Raw genomic sequence first — 19,147 nt, forward strand, 5'->3', positions numbered from 1 at the left:
AACTCCTTCTTTGTGTTATTGTGAGGATAATCAGGGAGAGATCGCGCCTGGACCAAAACAGGTGTGTGAACCCGCAAACAGACCAGCAATAGACCCAGATAATCAAAAACATGAATGCTGTCAGGTGATGGATACAGGAATATGAATTCCTGGGTTTCTCATGCTCCAGTTTACAGCATATCACGGATATGATTAAAACCAGGATACTAGTGCACATGTAAATGCAGTCATTGTCAGCCCTGAACAGGCTGCTCGTTTATCGCAGGTCAATCAGAAAAATCACGGCCCACATAATCAAAGATAAAGGTACACAGTCTGTCCTGACAACAGTGCTATTTCAGTGTTGTCATGTGAAACCACACAGATGTGTGTTTTTGTAGTTTCAGCCACTCTTCCTCAAAACAACTATTAATAGTTTCTGTTATCTAAAAAAAAAAAGAGTTAAATCAGCTATAGTTTATAATAACAGTGGATCAGGTGACCCTGTAAAAGGGGTCACTCCTAGTCACAAACCTATAACGAATTACCACCCAACTGCGTTGCCCTCAGCTCCACAGGGCATTTTAATTTTTTGGTTTTCTGGTCTGAAACCTTCGCTTCTCTCATCAGCAGACACAGACACATTAGCGACTATCTGGTAAACATAGTCGAGTCTTTAGCGGCTGAAGAGCAGATATTTTTCTCAAGAGCTAAAAGAGTAAATATTGGACTCAAAATTCATGAGACGACGAGAAACATGACCCCAAATGAATGCTAATGCTGCTCCGCATCTCCCGGTAATGACAGTCCACAAGGCCGTATATAAATAACTGCAAATTATTCTGCACAAAACATAAAATGTGAAGTGGCTGTGTGTCTGTAATTAAAGAAAATGTGTGGCTATGCTGTGTGCAGTACAGGCCAATCTTAGTTCAATCTTTCCCAGATCATTAAATCACCCAGATATATTCTCCGCAATTTTCCAGGATTTTCGGATCCTGTGTAGAAAATCAATAACTGGTGAGATATACAAGCTTACAAATAATTTAACAGTAACATCTTCTGGCTGCTGACCTTGGGGGGTTTGAAGGGGTAGTCTGGCGTGAAGGCAATGTCCAGGAAGAAGACGCCTCCCTCGTACACGGAGCCCGGGGGTCCCAGGATGGTCGACCTCCACTCGTAGATGTTGTCTCCTTTGGGGCCGGCGCTGGAAAATTGAAACAAAAGACGTGTTAATATGTTAATCGGCACGGCACAGTGGAATCGACAGCCTGGTGTTCAAACTGCCACTGGGCTGACAGAGATCTGGGGGAAAGAGCAGCTGAGGTGGTAAATGCTAGCTTCTGACAAGTTAATGATGGAGATTTGGGGAACGCTGGAGCCGTGGAGGTTTGAGGGTTTTTGGTTCGGGGCTATTTTAGAAGGATTTAGATTATCTTTCAAATTTTTGATTAGAAGATTAGATTACCTGCTGCTGGGAGCTGAGTTGCTTAAGTATTTCTGATACACTGAAAAATGGTAAGAAAGGTTTTTACATACTAAGAAAAAAGAGCTTCTGTATAAAAAGATATTTCAGGCCCAAAAGCAGGAAATGATTCATATCTGGACCATTTGTCTTTCATGAGATGAGTATTTACGCTGAGTGGAGGCTGGAGGTCACATCTGTTGTATAGGGCCGGTAATTAATACCATTTCCATATTAAGGGTTCCCTCCCCCCACTGTTGTTTATGGTAAGACCCTGAGTTGGCACAGGGCCAGGAGGAGACCGGGACAATGTCCAGATCACAAAGCTCGGGACAATGAACAATCCCTCCGATTTCATGTAATTACCAGGGATTGTGTTCAACGCCAGCCCTTAGCTGCTGGCAGATGTGCTTACAAATGTGTGTATGTGAACTGCAGTCACACAGGATTTGTTTTCACTCAGGGCTGTGATATCCCCGTTCACTTTTACTTAGAGATAAACCAATAATCTGAGACAGAGACCTCCTGAAAGTGACTGTGTAAAGGCCTCAGACGTCAGACTGCTTAAGAAAAAAAAAAAAAGCGTCAGGTTTGCAAGTGTGTCCCTGACAATAGATCATTCTCCATAAATAGAAATTAGACATTAGACATTTCCTTCCTTCTTCAGTGTCAACACATGCAAATTTCCACTAATCTACTTTGCCACTCTTTCACACTGCCCCTCTCTTAAGCCTTCTTTAATTAGCTAATTATGATTACTTCTTCTCTGGGGAATTACTTCAGAATACACGACAATCTGGACTTCTGTTGTTTCAGGCACAAAGACAGTCTTGAAAATGAAATAACAAAAGCACACAGAGGGACAATTCTGGACATTGTTAGTGTGTAAGAGGAGGGGGGGGACACATACCGGCCATTCATTTCTGTAAGCTTAACGCTTTCAAGCGGTACTGCAGGAAATGATAACCTCCAACGGACACATGGAGAGTGCTCGTTGCACAAAGGACACAGATGTCAGACAAAGTGTTAAAGAGCGTGTTCACATTAAACATATTAGTAAGTTTTATTTATATTATGGCACATTAACGACATCGGGTTTGTTTGTTTTGGCAGGCATACAAAGATTTATAAGCACACAGAGACAGATGTTGACATCTGATAGCCAGCAGCTTGTGCTTGGAAAGCCTGTCATAACAATATAAAGTGAGGGCAAACAACACTGTGAACTGCTGCTCATATTCAGTTGTTCTCACATTCGTCTGCTGTGTTATTTAACAGAAGTTCAATCAGAGCGGAGGATTTCGATATTTCCATCTTGACTTTAGCAGAAGTGGATGGTTTTGACACACGATGTCAGGCTGCCAAAGCTGCATTAAATGAATTCGAAGGGCTGTCCATGACTAAAGAAACTCCGGGCAGACAAATAGTCACCACGATTTCTTTGACAAACTGCTAAATTTGTCCATTAGTGGCTTCAGTATTTATTTTGCTTCTGCAGATGAATGTAGTCAATCAAAGACCAAAGTGCAGATGCTACTAATTTCTTAGTCGATCAAAATCTCAACAGTCAGAAAAAAACAACAACAACAACAAAAAAAAAAACGCAGCTGCCTCAGTCATTTCAACTGAGGCCAGTTCAGTGGTAAAGTGGGGGTGCGGAGGATACCGGCAAAAAAAAAGCTGAACCTGGTTCAATTTTCGCTAAAGTTGTACACAACATCATCCGGCAGGACGCTTCAGTGGCCAATCGTATGCACTCAAGTGCTCATTCAGCCCTATTTCTACTGTCTGCCTTGTGTGGTTGTGGCAAAGAGATAAAATTGTTGTGGCTGTGCCAGTTTTCCAGAGTTGTAAAGATCTCGTCTGAGTGTTACAAACTGCCTAACAAGCCTTCAAATTCACGGGTCTGTTACTTAATCTGGACTTCAAGGATCATAATTCATGTGTCTGAAGCAACTGGCCTCCGCCAACACATCCCTTTACATTGTTTTAATGCATGGCTGTTCTTGGTTAAGAGAGGCCATTCAGACCAAAGACGGCCATGCACACTTCCATCACTTTTTGTACCTACAGATGAGTGGAACATGCCTTCGAGGGAGAACAGTCCACAAGTGTGCCCCGTTACCCCATATTTAAATAATCATCCCTTTCTTTTACAGCAGGCTTTTCACCCTGTCTGTGAATGAGGCTGTTCAGAAGAGCCACAAACGCTTTAGCCCTCAGATGTGGTCAGATGACACGCTGCACAAACTCATTCATTTTGAGCATAACCAGCCTTTACTCGTGCGTCTATGGGCCTTTTGAATACAAATCCTTTTGGGCTTGTAATCAGGCAGTGTGAGCCCGACTGATTGATTATTACATTGACAGATACTGTGGATCTTTTTAAATGTGGCTGATGACTGAACCTGACTCTGCAACTCTCCGTTATTATTTCCTGCTGTTGACAGAACCATATAGACTTGTGCCTATTTTCCCTGCTCAAGGCAATCTCCCCTCTGTGGAACTTGTGCCTACATTTCGTATATTACATGTGCTGCACACACACACACCTCAAGGTAACCGTTTCATTATCGCTACGCTATTTCTAAAGCTTCACTGACACGATGGTGAAAGAGACAGAGGCAGCCATTCCATTTCCAAACATCTCCAACAGAAGCAGATTCTCACTTCCTTTGAGGCTGACGAGTTTGTAGCAGCGATAATAACTCAGACACGAGGGAAAGATAGAGAGGAGCAGGCATGGCAGAGGTCCTCGCTCAGCAGAGAGATTGCTGTTGGGGATCTGACAACCGCACAAGGGCTGTGGATAAAGGCTAAGTCAATAGCTGAATGTGCATGCCACCACTGGCTGTTGCTTGGAGACCTCCTCCCCCCACCGGCTTGGGCGTTCCTGTGGTGCTTTGTTGCAGCTGGTTGAGGGCCAGTTCATTCAGGATCTGACAGTCTCTCGCTTGGCCAATAATTTCTGGGAGAGGTGAGCCGTGCGGCCATCGCAAGGAGCTCAAGTTGAGCCACGTCAAGTCATCTGCAGACTCGTAGTAGCAGACAATTTTTGCATGAGATCCCATTCAAAGGGTTTTAATTAATGCGCGTTAATATTAGGATTTAATAGCTTATGATTCCTTGAACCTGGTTAATAGCTTTTCAGGATATTATGCTGTGCAGCTGACAGATTCAATTCAAGGTAATTACTGGGTTATAATGAATTTACAATTCTGCAAAAGCAACTTTAAACCAACAGGCTGACATCTTCATACATCGAGGTTCGGTCTTGTCATACGCGGCTGCAAACTCCTGACTGGTTTCTGCGTTCTAAAAAACCAGCATCACTGGATCAATGTGAAGAAATTAAGAAGAACTAACGTACAATAACGTAACCCAGCTGAAGCTGAGAGCGACAGGCAGATAAATATTACATGTCACTCCTGTCTCTTTCTATCGCTTCAGAAGAACGCTCTCCTGTTGAAGCAGACAGATCTCCCCTGCACAAACACATGACGCTAGCTGGTGTAACAGTGTTACTTATGGGCTTTGTTGTAAGCTGCAATAATAATAACCTCTGTGTAAGTGTACACTACATCTGCGGCGCTCTGTCAGCCAAATGCCTTGATTCAGTGAGTATTTGGGTCATTTGTTTCAGGGGTCTGGGATACATTAGTGTGCGGGTGTCCGTGAGAATCGTGCCACTACCCTGTCCTCCGACATTACGCTCATGTAGGAACGCACTTTGACAGCTGGGCCGCTTCCTCCGCAACAGAGCACCAAAATAGTGTGTAACCACGCATTCACTCTGCTGCCTTTCTTTTAGGTCTGTTCTTTCTCCTCGAGTTTGTGATTCTTAAATGACAAAGTCGAAATAACAATAAAAACAATAAACAGTGGCCTGAAATAACGGTTCGCTAAATGTAGTATCAGCACCAGCTCGTATCGTCAGCATGACTCGGTCGTAAAGCCGTGTTTGTGGTACCTGAGAGGCAGCGAGTAATTGCATCCCACGCTGACCTTGTTCGGTGCTTCACCTCAACAAAAACCCCATCACTGCACACAAGGCTGAGAGAGATTGGACACTTTGAAACCCAGAGACTCCGCTGAGACCGTTTTCAGAGTAGGAGGATTACGAAAACAGTTTCTACGCGGAATATAAAGAGGACACTGTACCACAGGACTACTTCGTCATTTCTACCTTTCATTCTCAGTTCCTGAAAACTATCCAAGCTGTGCCTCATAATCACAGTCAGCAGTAATGATTTCCATATATATTGAATGACCTTTCCCTCCCATGATACAGTGCAGTATGTGAGACCAGGGCGCCCTTTGCCCATTTAATCATACACATTGCCTTATTTCATAGACAGGGCAATCTGCAGATTGGTGCCAATGCCAAAAGATAACCTTTATCTTGCAGCATGACAGCTGGGCTAATCTCCACAAAATCACTAACCTATCTCACGGTTATTGTCACCTAGAGCCAATTGTCACAGACATCAGGGCTCAGGTTAAGCTGATGAAAGAGATGCAGTCATGAGATAGGCCTCAGCGTCTCACAGGTGAATTCATAAGGTGGAGTAAATTCATCTACTCTAATTACATCTAAGGGTTTAATAGAAAAGGACGTTTATTTATGATAAACGATCATGGATATCCGTTTGTTTTGGAACACTCCAGAGCAAACTGAAATGACAGACCAGAATAAACTTCCAATTCCTACATCAAGGAAAACACTGTAAGCGACCACTATTAAAGAATGCGAGAGTCAAAACCACAGTTGCAGGGAAACAGCGGGAACAAACAGTCTTCTGTGCTTTAAATGACTGTGTGTGGTAGCAAAGCACTGTCAAAGAAACAGCTCCAAAGAGTACACTGGTAAGGCTTCAAAGACTCGTCATGCCTCGCTGTTACTCGCTGTGTTCGTGCCGCGCTGTCCTAAGCACTAAAAACAGCCAATTTAGAGCGGGTTTCATCGTCCACGATTAAAAGAATATGTGGACGGCGTTTGTTTTTAAAATCATTATTTGTAGCTCAGTGATATTAAACTAATGACGCCACTCACAGCCATGTGACATGTTCTCCTGGTGTTGAGAAATCAGGGAAATTTTAGGACTTACGAGGAAACCACAAAATGCTGTAAAATGTCATTCTTCTTCTTAGAAAGCTGTCAAGAAACATCCCCTCCCTTTCAAAGAAGTGTTTTCTTCACCTTTTGCAGCGGGTGCTGATATTGATTTCACACACAAGAGTGTTGAGTGTTGAATTTAGCTCCACAGACAAATATCTCAAAAGGCTGCTGTAACTGATGTGTCTGGTTGTGAGCTGTGTATCTAGTCATTTATTCTGTGAAAAAATGACTTTGGAATATACTGAGAAAAGTATTTTCCAAGTATGTTCCAGCCATGGACAGTGGATGCAGAACTTAATATGAAAGGTCAGAAAATAAAACGTGCAATCGTAATTAACGAATTTCAAAATTACCAACGAGCAAAAACCAGTGTGCTCCCAATGCAGCCTGTCACACAGTGAGCTGTTTACAGTAGCAGGTAAATAGCTGCCTGAGCCAGAAACTGCACCGAGGGGCGGATAAATAAAACAGGAAAGTAAACCAATAATTGAATGTGAATCAGTATGTTTTGGAGCTTGTGAATACCGCAAAGCACAAATAAAGCCATTATCTGCATTATTCGCCATTCCAGTTCATTCCCCAGAGGCACTTTTTTTCCTAATGGCGCCGTCATTCAGTTAAGATCTTCTTTTCTATCAGTGCGGCTGCTGCGGTTATCAGAAGAGGAACTTTAATGAAGCAATCTTCTTTCCCCCCGACCGTGAAAGAGCTCCAAGACCAATTACTGTGCAGCTCAACAGGCGAGGTGACACCTCCTTCCTCTGTTCTCTTGTCTTTATTGTCTCAAATGACATGGTTTGTTTTTTAATCAAGCCTTTTATTGTTCATCTGTACAATGAATACTGCAATTACTGACCGCACGGTTTATCCAGCAACGGGGGAAATGGTTGAGTAGGTGGCTGCATGATTTCCAAGTCGAAGGGAATGACACAATTTTATTCTCACAGGAAGGCAACCTCGCACGCTGGGCTCAATCAATCTAAACAGCAGTCAGTATTGAACTGAGGAAGTATACTTCGAAAGAGAGGTTTGAAGAACTGGCCTTTCGCTCAGGAAGTCTGTCCTCGCTGGGGTTTGAAGTCATGTTAACAAAGCTGTAAATAAAGCAGGGGATCTGTTTATTATCCCCGGCCTTCCTTTCTAATTCAGCGAGATTCTTCTGAGGTACAACAGAGATTTTGTTGCGGTAAGCATTTTTCCCTCTCCTCCGCATCTGAGCTGCTGCATGCAGCCAGAGTCTGATGCAGTGCAAATGTTTGCCTCTGGCTAAAAATGAATAATGCAGGGAATATATCATTACCATAATACACAGGCACTGCATAAAGGAAATAGCACAACATCATGAGTCATAAAAATATCACTTAGCCAACAAAGTATTGCTGTGTACCTAGCATGAAGGATGACACAACAACTAATAGTGAGGGAAAAAATGAGGCTATAACCACACATACAATAAAAACATTTGAAGAACACATTGTCCTAAATATTAATCACAGGTGACGTGGTAGAGCGCAGTCGCTTTTTATAAATATTTTCAGCAACACTGAAGTAAAAGTGTGCGTGTGTATGTGTGTTGAGGGGTAATTAGAAACATTTGCTTTGCTTGAATAAAACAAGTTTGAATTTGTGCTGACATGTAAATCGGCTTTGCAGGCCAGGGACTCGCAGGAACAGCGCTTCAGGAAAGGAAACTGCCTTAAAAAACAGAATTGCCTCCAAGACAAAACTGCAGCCTCCTGCAATTTATGAACTAAATTAGTCAAGAGTACGATGTTAATATTTTTAATTTCACTGCCCTGCACCAGAAGTCTATTCAGCCATAATTAGAGGCGGTCTCTTCAGCCTCCCTGCTCCATCCACAAAGGCACTCTGGGCAGCCATTTGGCCCTGTGGCCGAGGGATTGGACTTATTACCAAAAGGTCAGTGATCAGAACAAGCTGAGCTGCCAGATCTGTCGGTCTATTACCGCGACACCATATTAGCCCTGAGGTTTGCAGGTGGAGAAACGTAACTAGATTTTTAAGCTGCGGGTTACACAAATCAGCATGGAGAAAAAGGGCATGCATTTGGGATGTTATTCACTGGTTATTATTCATTTCACCACTTAACAGAATGTTAGGACTGTTAACATTTCATCCCCCCAGACCACAAATATGTCATTAGGACACTTTAAATCTTCTTGTTAGGAGCAACAGTATGATGTGTGACTTCAGAGGGAAATCCATCAGGTTTTGGGATCCCAGTCACAGGGGTAATGGGGTCTCAGAGCAATTGTTTACCTATGAGTTACTGTATTTGTTCGCTTGCCAAAAGATTCCTCTGTTCGCGTTCCTGTCAGCCTCACATTATCATTCCGTCGTTCTCAATGAGCTAAACTGCTTCTGTGAAACAGGCGCCGCACAGGAAACACTCCGCCACAAAATGTCCACACGCTGTGCTTCATGCTCGGCTTCCCTGCAAACCCATTAATAACACTGTGGACAAATGTTTGCCAGAAAACTACCTCACAAATGAGGACATTGAGAATTCAATGACACACATGAATCAAGGCCGGCCGTGTTTGCCGTCAAACAAGCGCCGCAGTGGAAAACAATAAGGATAAATTAAACTCCGGCCGGTGTCAGAGGGAGAGCATACGTTACGGTCATTCTATAGGGGGCAAATTTATTTCTTTTCCACTCGAAACTTTGTGAGAGGAGAAAAGTGATGAGGGCAGACTGGTTTGCACGGGGAGAAAATTATTTTCAGCAGATGTTTCATAGCTGCACTAGGAGAACGGTGGCAATAAGAAATCAGCAGAACCCAGTGTGGCACCGTCCATCTGTACGTTGTAACATCCGTCTGCTCTAGTACCAGGCTGAAGACATGTTTATTTACCTGCAGGTAAGACTGAATATTTCTCCCTGTATCATGGTCCATTTGAGAGCACTTTTATTTATCTACATTTACAGTACATGTCGGCAAATAAGCAGTTGGAATCACTGAGATTTTAAGTCTGAAACTGTTCATTTTGCACTGCTGTCTGATATTGTATGGACTAAACCATTATTCCATCAACTGAGAAAAACGGTGACAGATTAGTCGATACTGAAAACTGTTAGCTGCAGTTAAAGTAAAAATATTTTAATAATTCTGTGGTATTCAAATTTCAACTTTAAGTATTCAGTGGCGGTTTAGTTTTGGCCATTAGGAATTCATTTGCTTTTAAATTTTTAATGAGCCCAGCCTTTCTCCGCTTCCTTATTTACAACAATTTGACAGAAAAAATGCGACTTCAGTAAATTCTACAAAAACTTTTCCAATTAGCATTTGCTCCCCCTTTTTCTTCATTTCACAAGCATTTCCTCTACTTTAAAGGTCAATTTTGCCCAAACTCCGTCATTAATCTCCGACCCGACGTGCAAATGTTTAATATGCTTCAACACCAACATTACCAAGAAGACCCTTTTTTATTTATTCTGCCTGGTGATTCTTCTGATTCTGATTCTGAAGTGGTGCCTTCAAGAAGGTTCTCAGGTTCTGCAGTCACTGGCCAGAACCCTCTCTAAAGGTCAGGAACATGTCAGCATCAGACACAGACGGGTGCCTATAATTCATCAATATTTATAAAGGCAGCGATTATGGAACAAGAAATCGATTAGTGCTGATTCATCCAAGGTCAAATGTAGCTGTCATTGTTTCACTCACTTCACACTGATAACACATCCCAAAGATCCTGCCCACGACAACCATCGAAGCTGCCAAGCACACAACAGTGATCAATTCAAATACCCAGGAGGTATTCCTAAAGCGCATCCCTCCTTCCCTCCAGCCCTGTCCCCACGCCCCCTCATGAATATTGATAACCCTCCCTGCTGTGCTTAATGGTAACGTGGTGAAAAATGATGCCGGGTGTGTCACATGCACACAATCCCCCGGGGGCATGGCACAAAACTAATATGCAGCCATCACAGCCATGAAGATGATCCCATCAGCGAGAAGGGAATTAGAGGTCAGAACCTACGATGAAGAGAGCCTCGATTCTTGGTGAAACTGGATGAGGATGAGGAAGATACATATTCATGTCAAGGCTTTAAGCCAGCGAGCATGTGATGGAGTGACCAGCTGTGTGTGTGTCTCGTGAAAAGACCTACAGCTTTCCCTGCAGCTTGCATGATATCATCAGGGAGTGACAGCTCTGTTTTTGGGCATCGTGGGGGCATTACATCACACTGGGAAAATTCAGGGGACCAAAGACGGCTGTTCGTTCCAAAGGCCAGTCATGTAATACAGCGGCACTCATACACGATTGACATCTGATAGTCAGCTGATGCTACAATCAAGTGAAAAACAATCCGTTAACTAGGACTGCGACTAAGGACTGTGTCAGACAGTAGTGAAAAATGGCTGCTGTAATGTGTTTCAGCCCACGGGGATGTCCTGAAACTTCCTGTTTCGTCTGACCAACAGTCCTAAATCAAAAGATATTTAGTTTACGGTGATGTATGACAAAGAGAAGCATAGAATGTAATGAGGCTTATGTTTTCTATTGCGTGTAAGACATCTTCTATTTCCCTCGTCATTCTTAAAATACTAGGACTTTATTTCTATTTCTAATACTTGGATTATTAACTGATGAGGATGGTAAGTTTTCAGCTGAAGCCTTTTAGCACTATATCACGCATGTAGCCAAGTTATCAATCAAGTACCTATTGAAGACATTTCTAGAGGATTCTCGCTTTAAATAGAGTCAGATGGAAAGGTATATTTCTACCACGGAGCTGACAGAGATAAGATCTGCTCGCGATACCTGTCATATCAGCCAGCAAAAATCAGTAGTTGCGTGCTAAAAATGAGAAGCTGCCTTTAGTTACTTCTGACTGAAATCAAAACCCTACTGATTCACAGATTACTTAACATTTTATAGGTAAATCTGCCACAGATCTGTAAACAGCTTTGTGCTTTGTGAGAATAGTAAAGCTTGACAGGGTTAGCGAGGGTAACCACTGTATACAGGTCTGTTAATTTATACACTGCGAAAGTGATTAAAGTGTGCAACGCTCAAAGCATTACAGGAAATATTCTGTGATTACGTTTTGCAAATTACTCTCCTGCTGTATCAACTCTTCCTTTTCCACTTCCACTTCAGTTAGTGGTTTCTTGCATTTCCAAGAATGACTCGTGACAACCTGACAGGGGAAGGGGGTGAACTTGTTACTCAAAATGCACCATGGGTTGCGGCTGCATTGCACTTCATATTTCCATCTATGCACTGCCTCAGGAGGAGAAATAGGTATCTCTGCCTCTTGTGCAATAGATAAATCTGCTGTGATTGCTGAACATCAGTGAACAGTAGCAGCTTTTTTAAAAAATGCCCTTCTCTTTGGATTCAGACGGGTTGACACCAAAACCTGACATTTACTATTATGTTCTAGGCAGCTGAACGTCATTCTGCTCTCACTCTATTGTAGATGTAATGTTTGTTTGCTCATCTGTGAGAAGAAGAGAAAGGCATCAGGCAGCACAGTGGTCCAGAACTGCAAGATAAATCATCAGTAGCTGTTATTTAAACAATGTCAAGGTGTCTTTGTTTGGATTTCTGCTTGAAATGTTGGCGTTGGTGGATCAGCGTTACAAGGAAGGAATAGTAATAGCTCTCAACAGTCACAGCCACGGCACTACAATAACAAATGCAGCTAAAACAATCCCTGTGATCAGTTTTGGTTCACAACTGTCAACTAAAAAAAAAAAAAAAAAAAGGAGAAGACAATGTTTTTATCAAAACTGAAACACCCTCTGTGGGTTGCTCAGCCTATTCCTGGTCTATGGAGCAGCACAACACTTTTAGATGACGACAACATAAACTGGAATTTTTCAGGGTCGGGGAATTCACTAATACTCATAAGCCTGTGGTGTTCCTCTTTCCGTATATCGAATCTAATTTTTATTCCCAGTAAGATCATTACAATATTTGTGGAACTTGCAGGCAGAAAAACTCTCCCTTTCAAAACCTGATTCATTTACATCAATAGGTGTAAAAGCACAAGCTGCCTGTACCATATACTTGAAGGGTATGACAGTGAGAATAATTGCCATGTCAAATCCTCTCGGGCTTCAACATGTTCCTGTTGGTTTAATGTATGACAACTGCCAAGGTGACAAGCGAGCTGTCACAAAGCTGAGAGTGAGATAAAGCTTGGAGACAAATTTAAATACTTGCTTGTGTTTTTCCAAGTAGTGACATAGCAGTAAAAGTATGACACACTGAATGGAAATTGATTTTTTTTTTTTTAAACTTAAGCTTAAATATTACAGACTCTTCATCATCACAGAAAAGCCCAAAAACGTAAGCGAGTGAGTGATTTATCGACACAGATAGGTAATCCTAACAACAGGTTGTGCTTTTAACTGCAGCTGAGGGTTAACACAGTAACCTTAGATGGATGTTACAAGAAAAGGTGTGGGTGTACTATTAGACTTATCAAGTAGGCACCTCCTGCCACAGATGTTTCACTAAATTAGATCCTCAACACTTCCCAGGCGTTAAATGGAAAATTCTGGCTCTTAGCACAAATCTACACTGAAAGACACAAAGCAGGGCTCTCCATTTTACAGAGAGAAGCGCAGCAGGAGCCCCTCGGCAGCCGTGAAGCCTACGCTGAAGAGACTGTAGGTGAGACGAAGGAGACTGCAGATTTTAACTACATGATGAGGATGGCAAATTCTCTCTGACCAGGACAGGGCGGCGAGGGAGTCTGAGAGGCTCCTCAGCCGAGAGACGGATAAGCGCCCCGTTTGTTGAATGTACCGAAGTGAATCTCTTTAACACAACTCTCTGTCTGCCTCCTGAAGGGGGCCAACAGTCTGTGACTCCATTTGTTGCTGGGAATGAAATGAATAACCTTTCAGGCTAACCTGGCTGGGAGCGAGGAGCGTGCGGCATACAAATGGCGACACTAGCTCTGCGGTGTGCGCTCATTCATGCGAGAATGTAAATGGTGCTGATCGTTTTTGCATGAGAAATTTGGTGGTTGATGCATGTGAACCCCCAGTCATTGTTAGCAGACGGCTAATCTATTTGGGTGCATCACAGAAAAACACATTATTAGATTTTGATATCATTTTAGAGTATAACAAGGGAACACACACACAGAAAAAGGATTATCTTGAAGAAGCTTAATTGTTTCCCAGGCAACTAGTTCCCCACTAAGACGATGACTGTGAAATTTCCGCTAGCGATTATTTTACTTTCAAATGACTTACTCATGTCCTCCAGCTAAATCCTTCATGTGAGCCAACCTAGTTTTTTGGGGGAGGTGGGAGGTGGGGGGGGGGGGGGTTTGAAATAGATTAGAGTCCTCGAGGAAAACAACATCTCTTTTAGCCTCCAGTACAATAACAAAACTGGGCTGTGAGCTGGAATGAAAAGGTTAGCTCAATGTTTATCGTTAATGATGGCGGGGTTCTGATGAGACCCAGCAGGGGTGATTAATTCATGCAATAAACAAGGCTGTCTAGGGTGTAGTAATTCCAAATCGCCAGATGAGCCATACAAAGCTGTTTTCCTTAATCATTTTAAGCAGGTGCTTGTGAACGAATATGGCAAATCCAAAATGGTCAGAAAACATCAACATCTCCCACAAGTGTCCTCAATGCAAGGACCGGCTTCCATTTTCTTTCTTAATTTGCACTGGAGTGCTGATTCAGAGAGTAATTATTGTGCTGTAATAAACAGAGCCATAATCAATGACAGTGTCACTTTGTGTTATTTAAGCTAATAAAAGCTGGCTCCTGTGCCACATCCCAAAGGCAAGCCTTTTGTCATGTCAAGAGAGACTGATGCACATGTGGTCTGCCACTCGCTCGCGACCATATCTCTTCCTCAAAGGGCTGAGAGCCGCGGCAGTATCACACAATAACCATTGTCTGTGGTAAATCCCCAGCAGAACGAGGGGGAACCACACGAGAATCGAAACAGGTTTTAAAGTCACACTACCGCTCATTTTCCACCATTTCAGTGCAACCATAACACTGTCATCTAAAAAAGGCTACGTTTTCAACAAACGGTTGCAGCGTGCATTAAGCAGCGACAACCACACCGGAATGGGCAACATTTGCTCTAATTCACCTGAGATTACCATCTCAAACAAAAAACACAAACGGCAGCATAATGGGAACTGAGACAAAAGCGAGTGCATTACAGCGTGGCCTTTCCTTTTTAAGAGACAAGAAACCTTGAAAGGAGCACATTTCGCCTGTCTGCATCCATTACAGTCTGAGCATCTGTACACACGGGCTTATGAGTTATTAGAGAAATGCTTTGAAAAGATAACGCCTCCTTACCTGCAGTTTGGAGGTGGGTCTAGTGTTATTTCTGCAAGCTCTTTCTGAATCCTGGAAGAGAAAGATTTCGAAATTAAAATGTGTGTCTGGCAGGGCAAATTTCCAGAGAGAATAAAAGCATTTATGTTGTACATGTAACCAGACTGAGGAGGTAAATTAATCTTTTGATCTTAGCTTGAACCATGTGCACTTGAGTGTCCATGTGCAAATGGCTGTAATGACTTGGGTTTGTTGCCCATATGAAAGGCATACACGTAATTTTTGCTTAAACATAATATAAATGACGCAAATAAAGTTTCTATATTGTATTATCTGCCTCACTGTTGTAACTTGTCTGTGTTGCACACACAAAATTAAAAGCCGCATCAAGCATGAGGGTAAATTCGCCAGCTTTGATCATTTGCAGCAGATAACCGTGCAAAAATGATGATTCAGACTGTGAAGGGCAACTGGGTGCAAGCGCTGCTGCTAAACTCACGTTCGTATAAACACAGTACTTGAGACAACAGTGAAGCCTCTCCATGTTACAGCCCTTGTTGTGCTGAAGGGACTCACAGAGACTGCTTTTAAAGTGAAGCGCAGACGTACAAAAGGGAGATGTTCATAACATCAGTCTCCGTTATAAAAAGACACAGCGGCCTCAGCCAACCCTTTGCTCAACTGGTTGCATAATTCTGTCATCGCCTGTCTTTTTTTGGGAATAAGTGCTAAGACTGGTGGAGGTAAGTGTTGGTGGTGGTGTTGGCGGTGTAGGAGAGAGGAGAGCGCTGCAGCGCATGAGGCAAATCCATTCAAACAAACAGGCTGGAATGGGAATATCTCTTTCAAATGACAGCAATGACACTCTAGTGCCGAGCTGCGTGAGTTACCTCCTTTCTGTGGGTTTAGTGTCACGCTGAATAGTGTGGATGTTTGAACTGACAATGCCTGTGGGACTATAGTCTTTTTATATAACTTCTCACCCCTGGGGGCACAAGCGGAGAGGCCTTTAATTTAACAAACAACCCCTGTTTAAATGCTGCTCTCCAGAGCCAGATTCAGGCTTTTTTTTTTTTTTTTTTTTTTACCTCTTGGCACTAGTTGAAAGTTTAGCAGCAGTTTTACTCGAGATCTTGGTCTCCTTCTTTTTGGGCTGTGCTTGCTCTCGCTCCTGCTCAGGTGGTACCGATTCCCTTTGTTCAATGTCTGAGCTTCCCCCGCTGGTGCTGGGGCTGTCGTCCGGTCTCTGCACTTCGCTGGACATCGTGGGCCCTGAAAAAGTTAACGTATGAAAGTAACGTCACCCCACGAGCCTCGCGAGACACCACGGCAGAGAAAGTTTCTACTCCCGAGGTCAATAAAGACGATATAAGATCAAATGGGTAGATCTGAGGGAAGCCACAGCGAGACGGGTTTGATTCAATGAGTCTAAAACTGGACCAGAATGTGCAAAGTGTGAGCTGATGAAGAGGCATTTCTCAAAGCCAAATCTGACACCTGTCAAATCAGTGAAACAGATGTACAGGGCCCTCGTTTAGAAGAATATAATAAGCCATTCACCTAATGAGCTACTGAGGGTTGTACAGCACAGGCTAATAGTTTGGAAGACTTTATACAAGTGGTTTTACTGGCCTAAAAACAGACTTTATACCCCATATGCTGCGTGTCATGACTTTTTATTTAAATGCAAAGAGATGAAATAATGTGGTTCTGGGTCGATGTTATGACCCAGTAGGTGGATAAAATGGCTGTGAATAGCCCTGCACAGTGACCATGTCAGAAAGTAACACACATACGATCAATGACAGGTCAGACACTCGAAAACGAAGGGTCTGTTCGCGAGAACGAGCACTGACCCGGTTTTTGTTCAACATTAATTCAAACATTTGCAGATGACAAAGACGAGGTTAAGATAAAGACGCTTTCCGTGACATTGTGAGACAAAAACAATCCGAGAGACACGAAGTTAATGAAAACGATGAAGTGAACAGCTCGCCTTTCCCGGTGGGGAGGGTGGGGGGGGCGTTTCACGGTGATGATAGAAACGTACCCGGTTCAATAACCGTTTGAGATGCCAGGGTCGATGCGGGAGACATTGTGGTCCCCGAAAATAACAACGGAGGCAAGTTAAGATGTTTGCGTGTTAGCAGGCATCACTTAATAGCTTAGCGAAGCCGGGCAGGTCAACGACAGTGGGCACGAAAAACACAATAAGGGTCGATCGGGGGGGGGGGGGGGGGGGGTTGAAAGCGAGTCGTCCTACAAAAGCGATCATAAACATTATTGGGAGCTAGCTAACGTTAGGAGGCCGGGGAGGGGAAGGGGGGCGGGGGCGGCGGAAAGCAGGGTGCGTTGCGTTACCGCTGCGGGGTATTTAAAAAAAAAAGAAAAAGGGGGGAAGCAGAACAGGCCTCTGTGTTTTAAAGTCAGTGAAAATACGCATAGAAGAAGGCGTTTCTGCCGGGCTCGTCCCGAACAGCCGACGGCGGAGGCTGACGGAGGGACGGTCAGCGGCAGGGCCAGTGGAGCAGCAGCGGGGAGGGAGGGGGGAGTGGCGGGGGGGGGGGGGGGGGGGTGTGCGGATCCTCGGCGTTTCTGGAGTGTCCACATTGTGCGTTGAAGAGCAGTGACCCTACCTCGGCACAAAGGGAGGCTCGTCCCACACATCCAACGCCCCCCCTCCTCTCCTTCCCTCCTCCTCCTCCTTCTTCACTGGAAAACCACACTTTTCACGGGACATTTACTTACTTTTCGCGAATCTACGTGGGGCGGCTAAATGCGTGTGTCGATATTACCTGGCGGCTGGCCGTCGATGCTGCAATTCCGCGTCGTAATCCCAAGGTACCGAAAAAAAGTATATCCTCACACGGCCGTCTGCTCGCTCCCGTGTCCTTGCTATTTAACTGGAGGTAGCAGCAGAAAAGCGATTACAGAAAACTGAGGCAGCCCCGGACCGCCTCCATGCGCGCTCCCGGCCTGCGCGCACTGCTCGCGCACGTAGGCTGCATCACCGAGGGAAGTAGCCTGCGCAAGGCCAGGGCAATCACGGCTTAATGAATTAATTAAAGAAAGGAAAAAAAACCCCACTAAAAATAAAAAGACAACAACGTTAGTCCCGCTACAGATACACTGACGGTGTCTATAAACCGCACGCAATGGGGCGTAGCCAGAAATTATGGGGTCCGTATGTGCAGGAAATGTTGGTCCCCTGCATTTTCTTCTCCTCCCTTGTTCCAGTGCACAAAGCAAAGGGGACAATTTTAATGTCTACATTTAAGAATTACACTCTTTGGCCCCTTCTTCACCTACACACAAACGAGTGGGTGTGGGTGTGAATGTTACAGACTCCCCCATAATCCAACATCAGCAAGAACGGGGTTTCTGAAGCTGTCCAGTAACAGTTTGGAAAACAACACTTTAGCCTCATGCTAAACTGTCCACAGAAATTCCTTTGCTCAGGTAAGATGATTTAACAAAGGGCGTTACCATTCGTCATGCAGCCCTCACACTCTCCTGCACTCCCACACTGCCACACGTCTTATGGGATGGATATTTGGAGATGGGAAAGATTCCCATGTCATGACTTGCAAGTGTTCACGTCATCCAACAACTCGAGAGGGTTGCAAAATTGCAGATATGGGCGTGTGAGGGTTAGAAATACTGTGCATTGACCATATAAGACCATATCCATTACATTTGGGGTTAATTACCTTGAATGATAGACTTTGATGGGCTCTGACTTGAGGCATCCATATTTGTTTGGTATTCAGGTGCTCTAATATTATTAAGTGCATACTTGGATACTTTGGAGCTTTCAGAAAACAAGTTTCTTCAGCATTGACATGAGCTAAATTTACAAGTCAGAAACTGGTAATCAATGCTTGTTGGACTTTGGGATGTTGAACTGGGCCACAGTATGTGCACACAAATGTGAGCTCTGAAAAGAGCCCATAAATAGGCCTTGAGTTAAGACTGCTTTTCTATCATGGCGTGAAAACTTGCTTTGTATAAAAACTGTGCAAGACCTGCACAAAACATGGTCCATGGTCAAAATTGCAATGAACTGTAAATAGTCACACTGAAGGCCATAATTGTCCTCAGACTTGTAAATGACAGTGGCAGGACTGTCTTAGAAAGAGGAACTGAAACTCCTCCTGCACTGAGGTGATTTCTGATTGTTCTGAGGGGGTGTGGAGAGCTGAATTTTCTCATAGTGTCAGTGAAATACCATGTGGCTGTAATTATCAGCCACACAGCTCTCACAAGAACCCCCAAAATCAGC

At 43.7% G+C, this 19,147-nt stretch overlaps 1 protein-coding gene across 2 annotated transcripts in view; it reads right to left on the minus strand.

Annotated features, from left to right (window-relative positions):
* LOC121185529 (ubiquitin-conjugating enzyme E2 E2) overlaps positions 1 to 17,806 on the minus strand; it is a 37,841-nt gene extending 20,035 nt beyond the window's left edge. For both annotated transcript variants that reach the window (XM_041043743.1, XM_041043744.1), the window contains exons 1-4: positions 17,661 to 17,806; positions 15,954 to 16,137; positions 14,887 to 14,937; positions 1,054 to 1,186 (exon numbers count right to left, since the gene is read on the minus strand). In XM_041043743.1, the coding sequence (XP_040899677.1) occupies positions 1,054 to 1,186; positions 14,887 to 14,937; positions 15,954 to 16,129 (360 nt within the window). In that variant the 5' untranslated portion in view covers positions 16,130 to 16,137; positions 17,661 to 17,806. The remainder of the gene's footprint in view (positions 1 to 1,053; positions 1,187 to 14,886; positions 14,938 to 15,953; positions 16,138 to 17,660) is intronic.
* Positions 17,807 to 19,147: the final 1,341 nt, after the last annotated feature.

Source organism: Toxotes jaculatrix, chromosome 8 (genome assembly GCF_017976425.1).
Source record: "Toxotes jaculatrix isolate fToxJac2 chromosome 8, fToxJac2.pri, whole genome shotgun sequence".
NCBI lineage: Eukaryota > Metazoa > Chordata > Actinopteri > Toxotidae > Toxotes > Toxotes jaculatrix.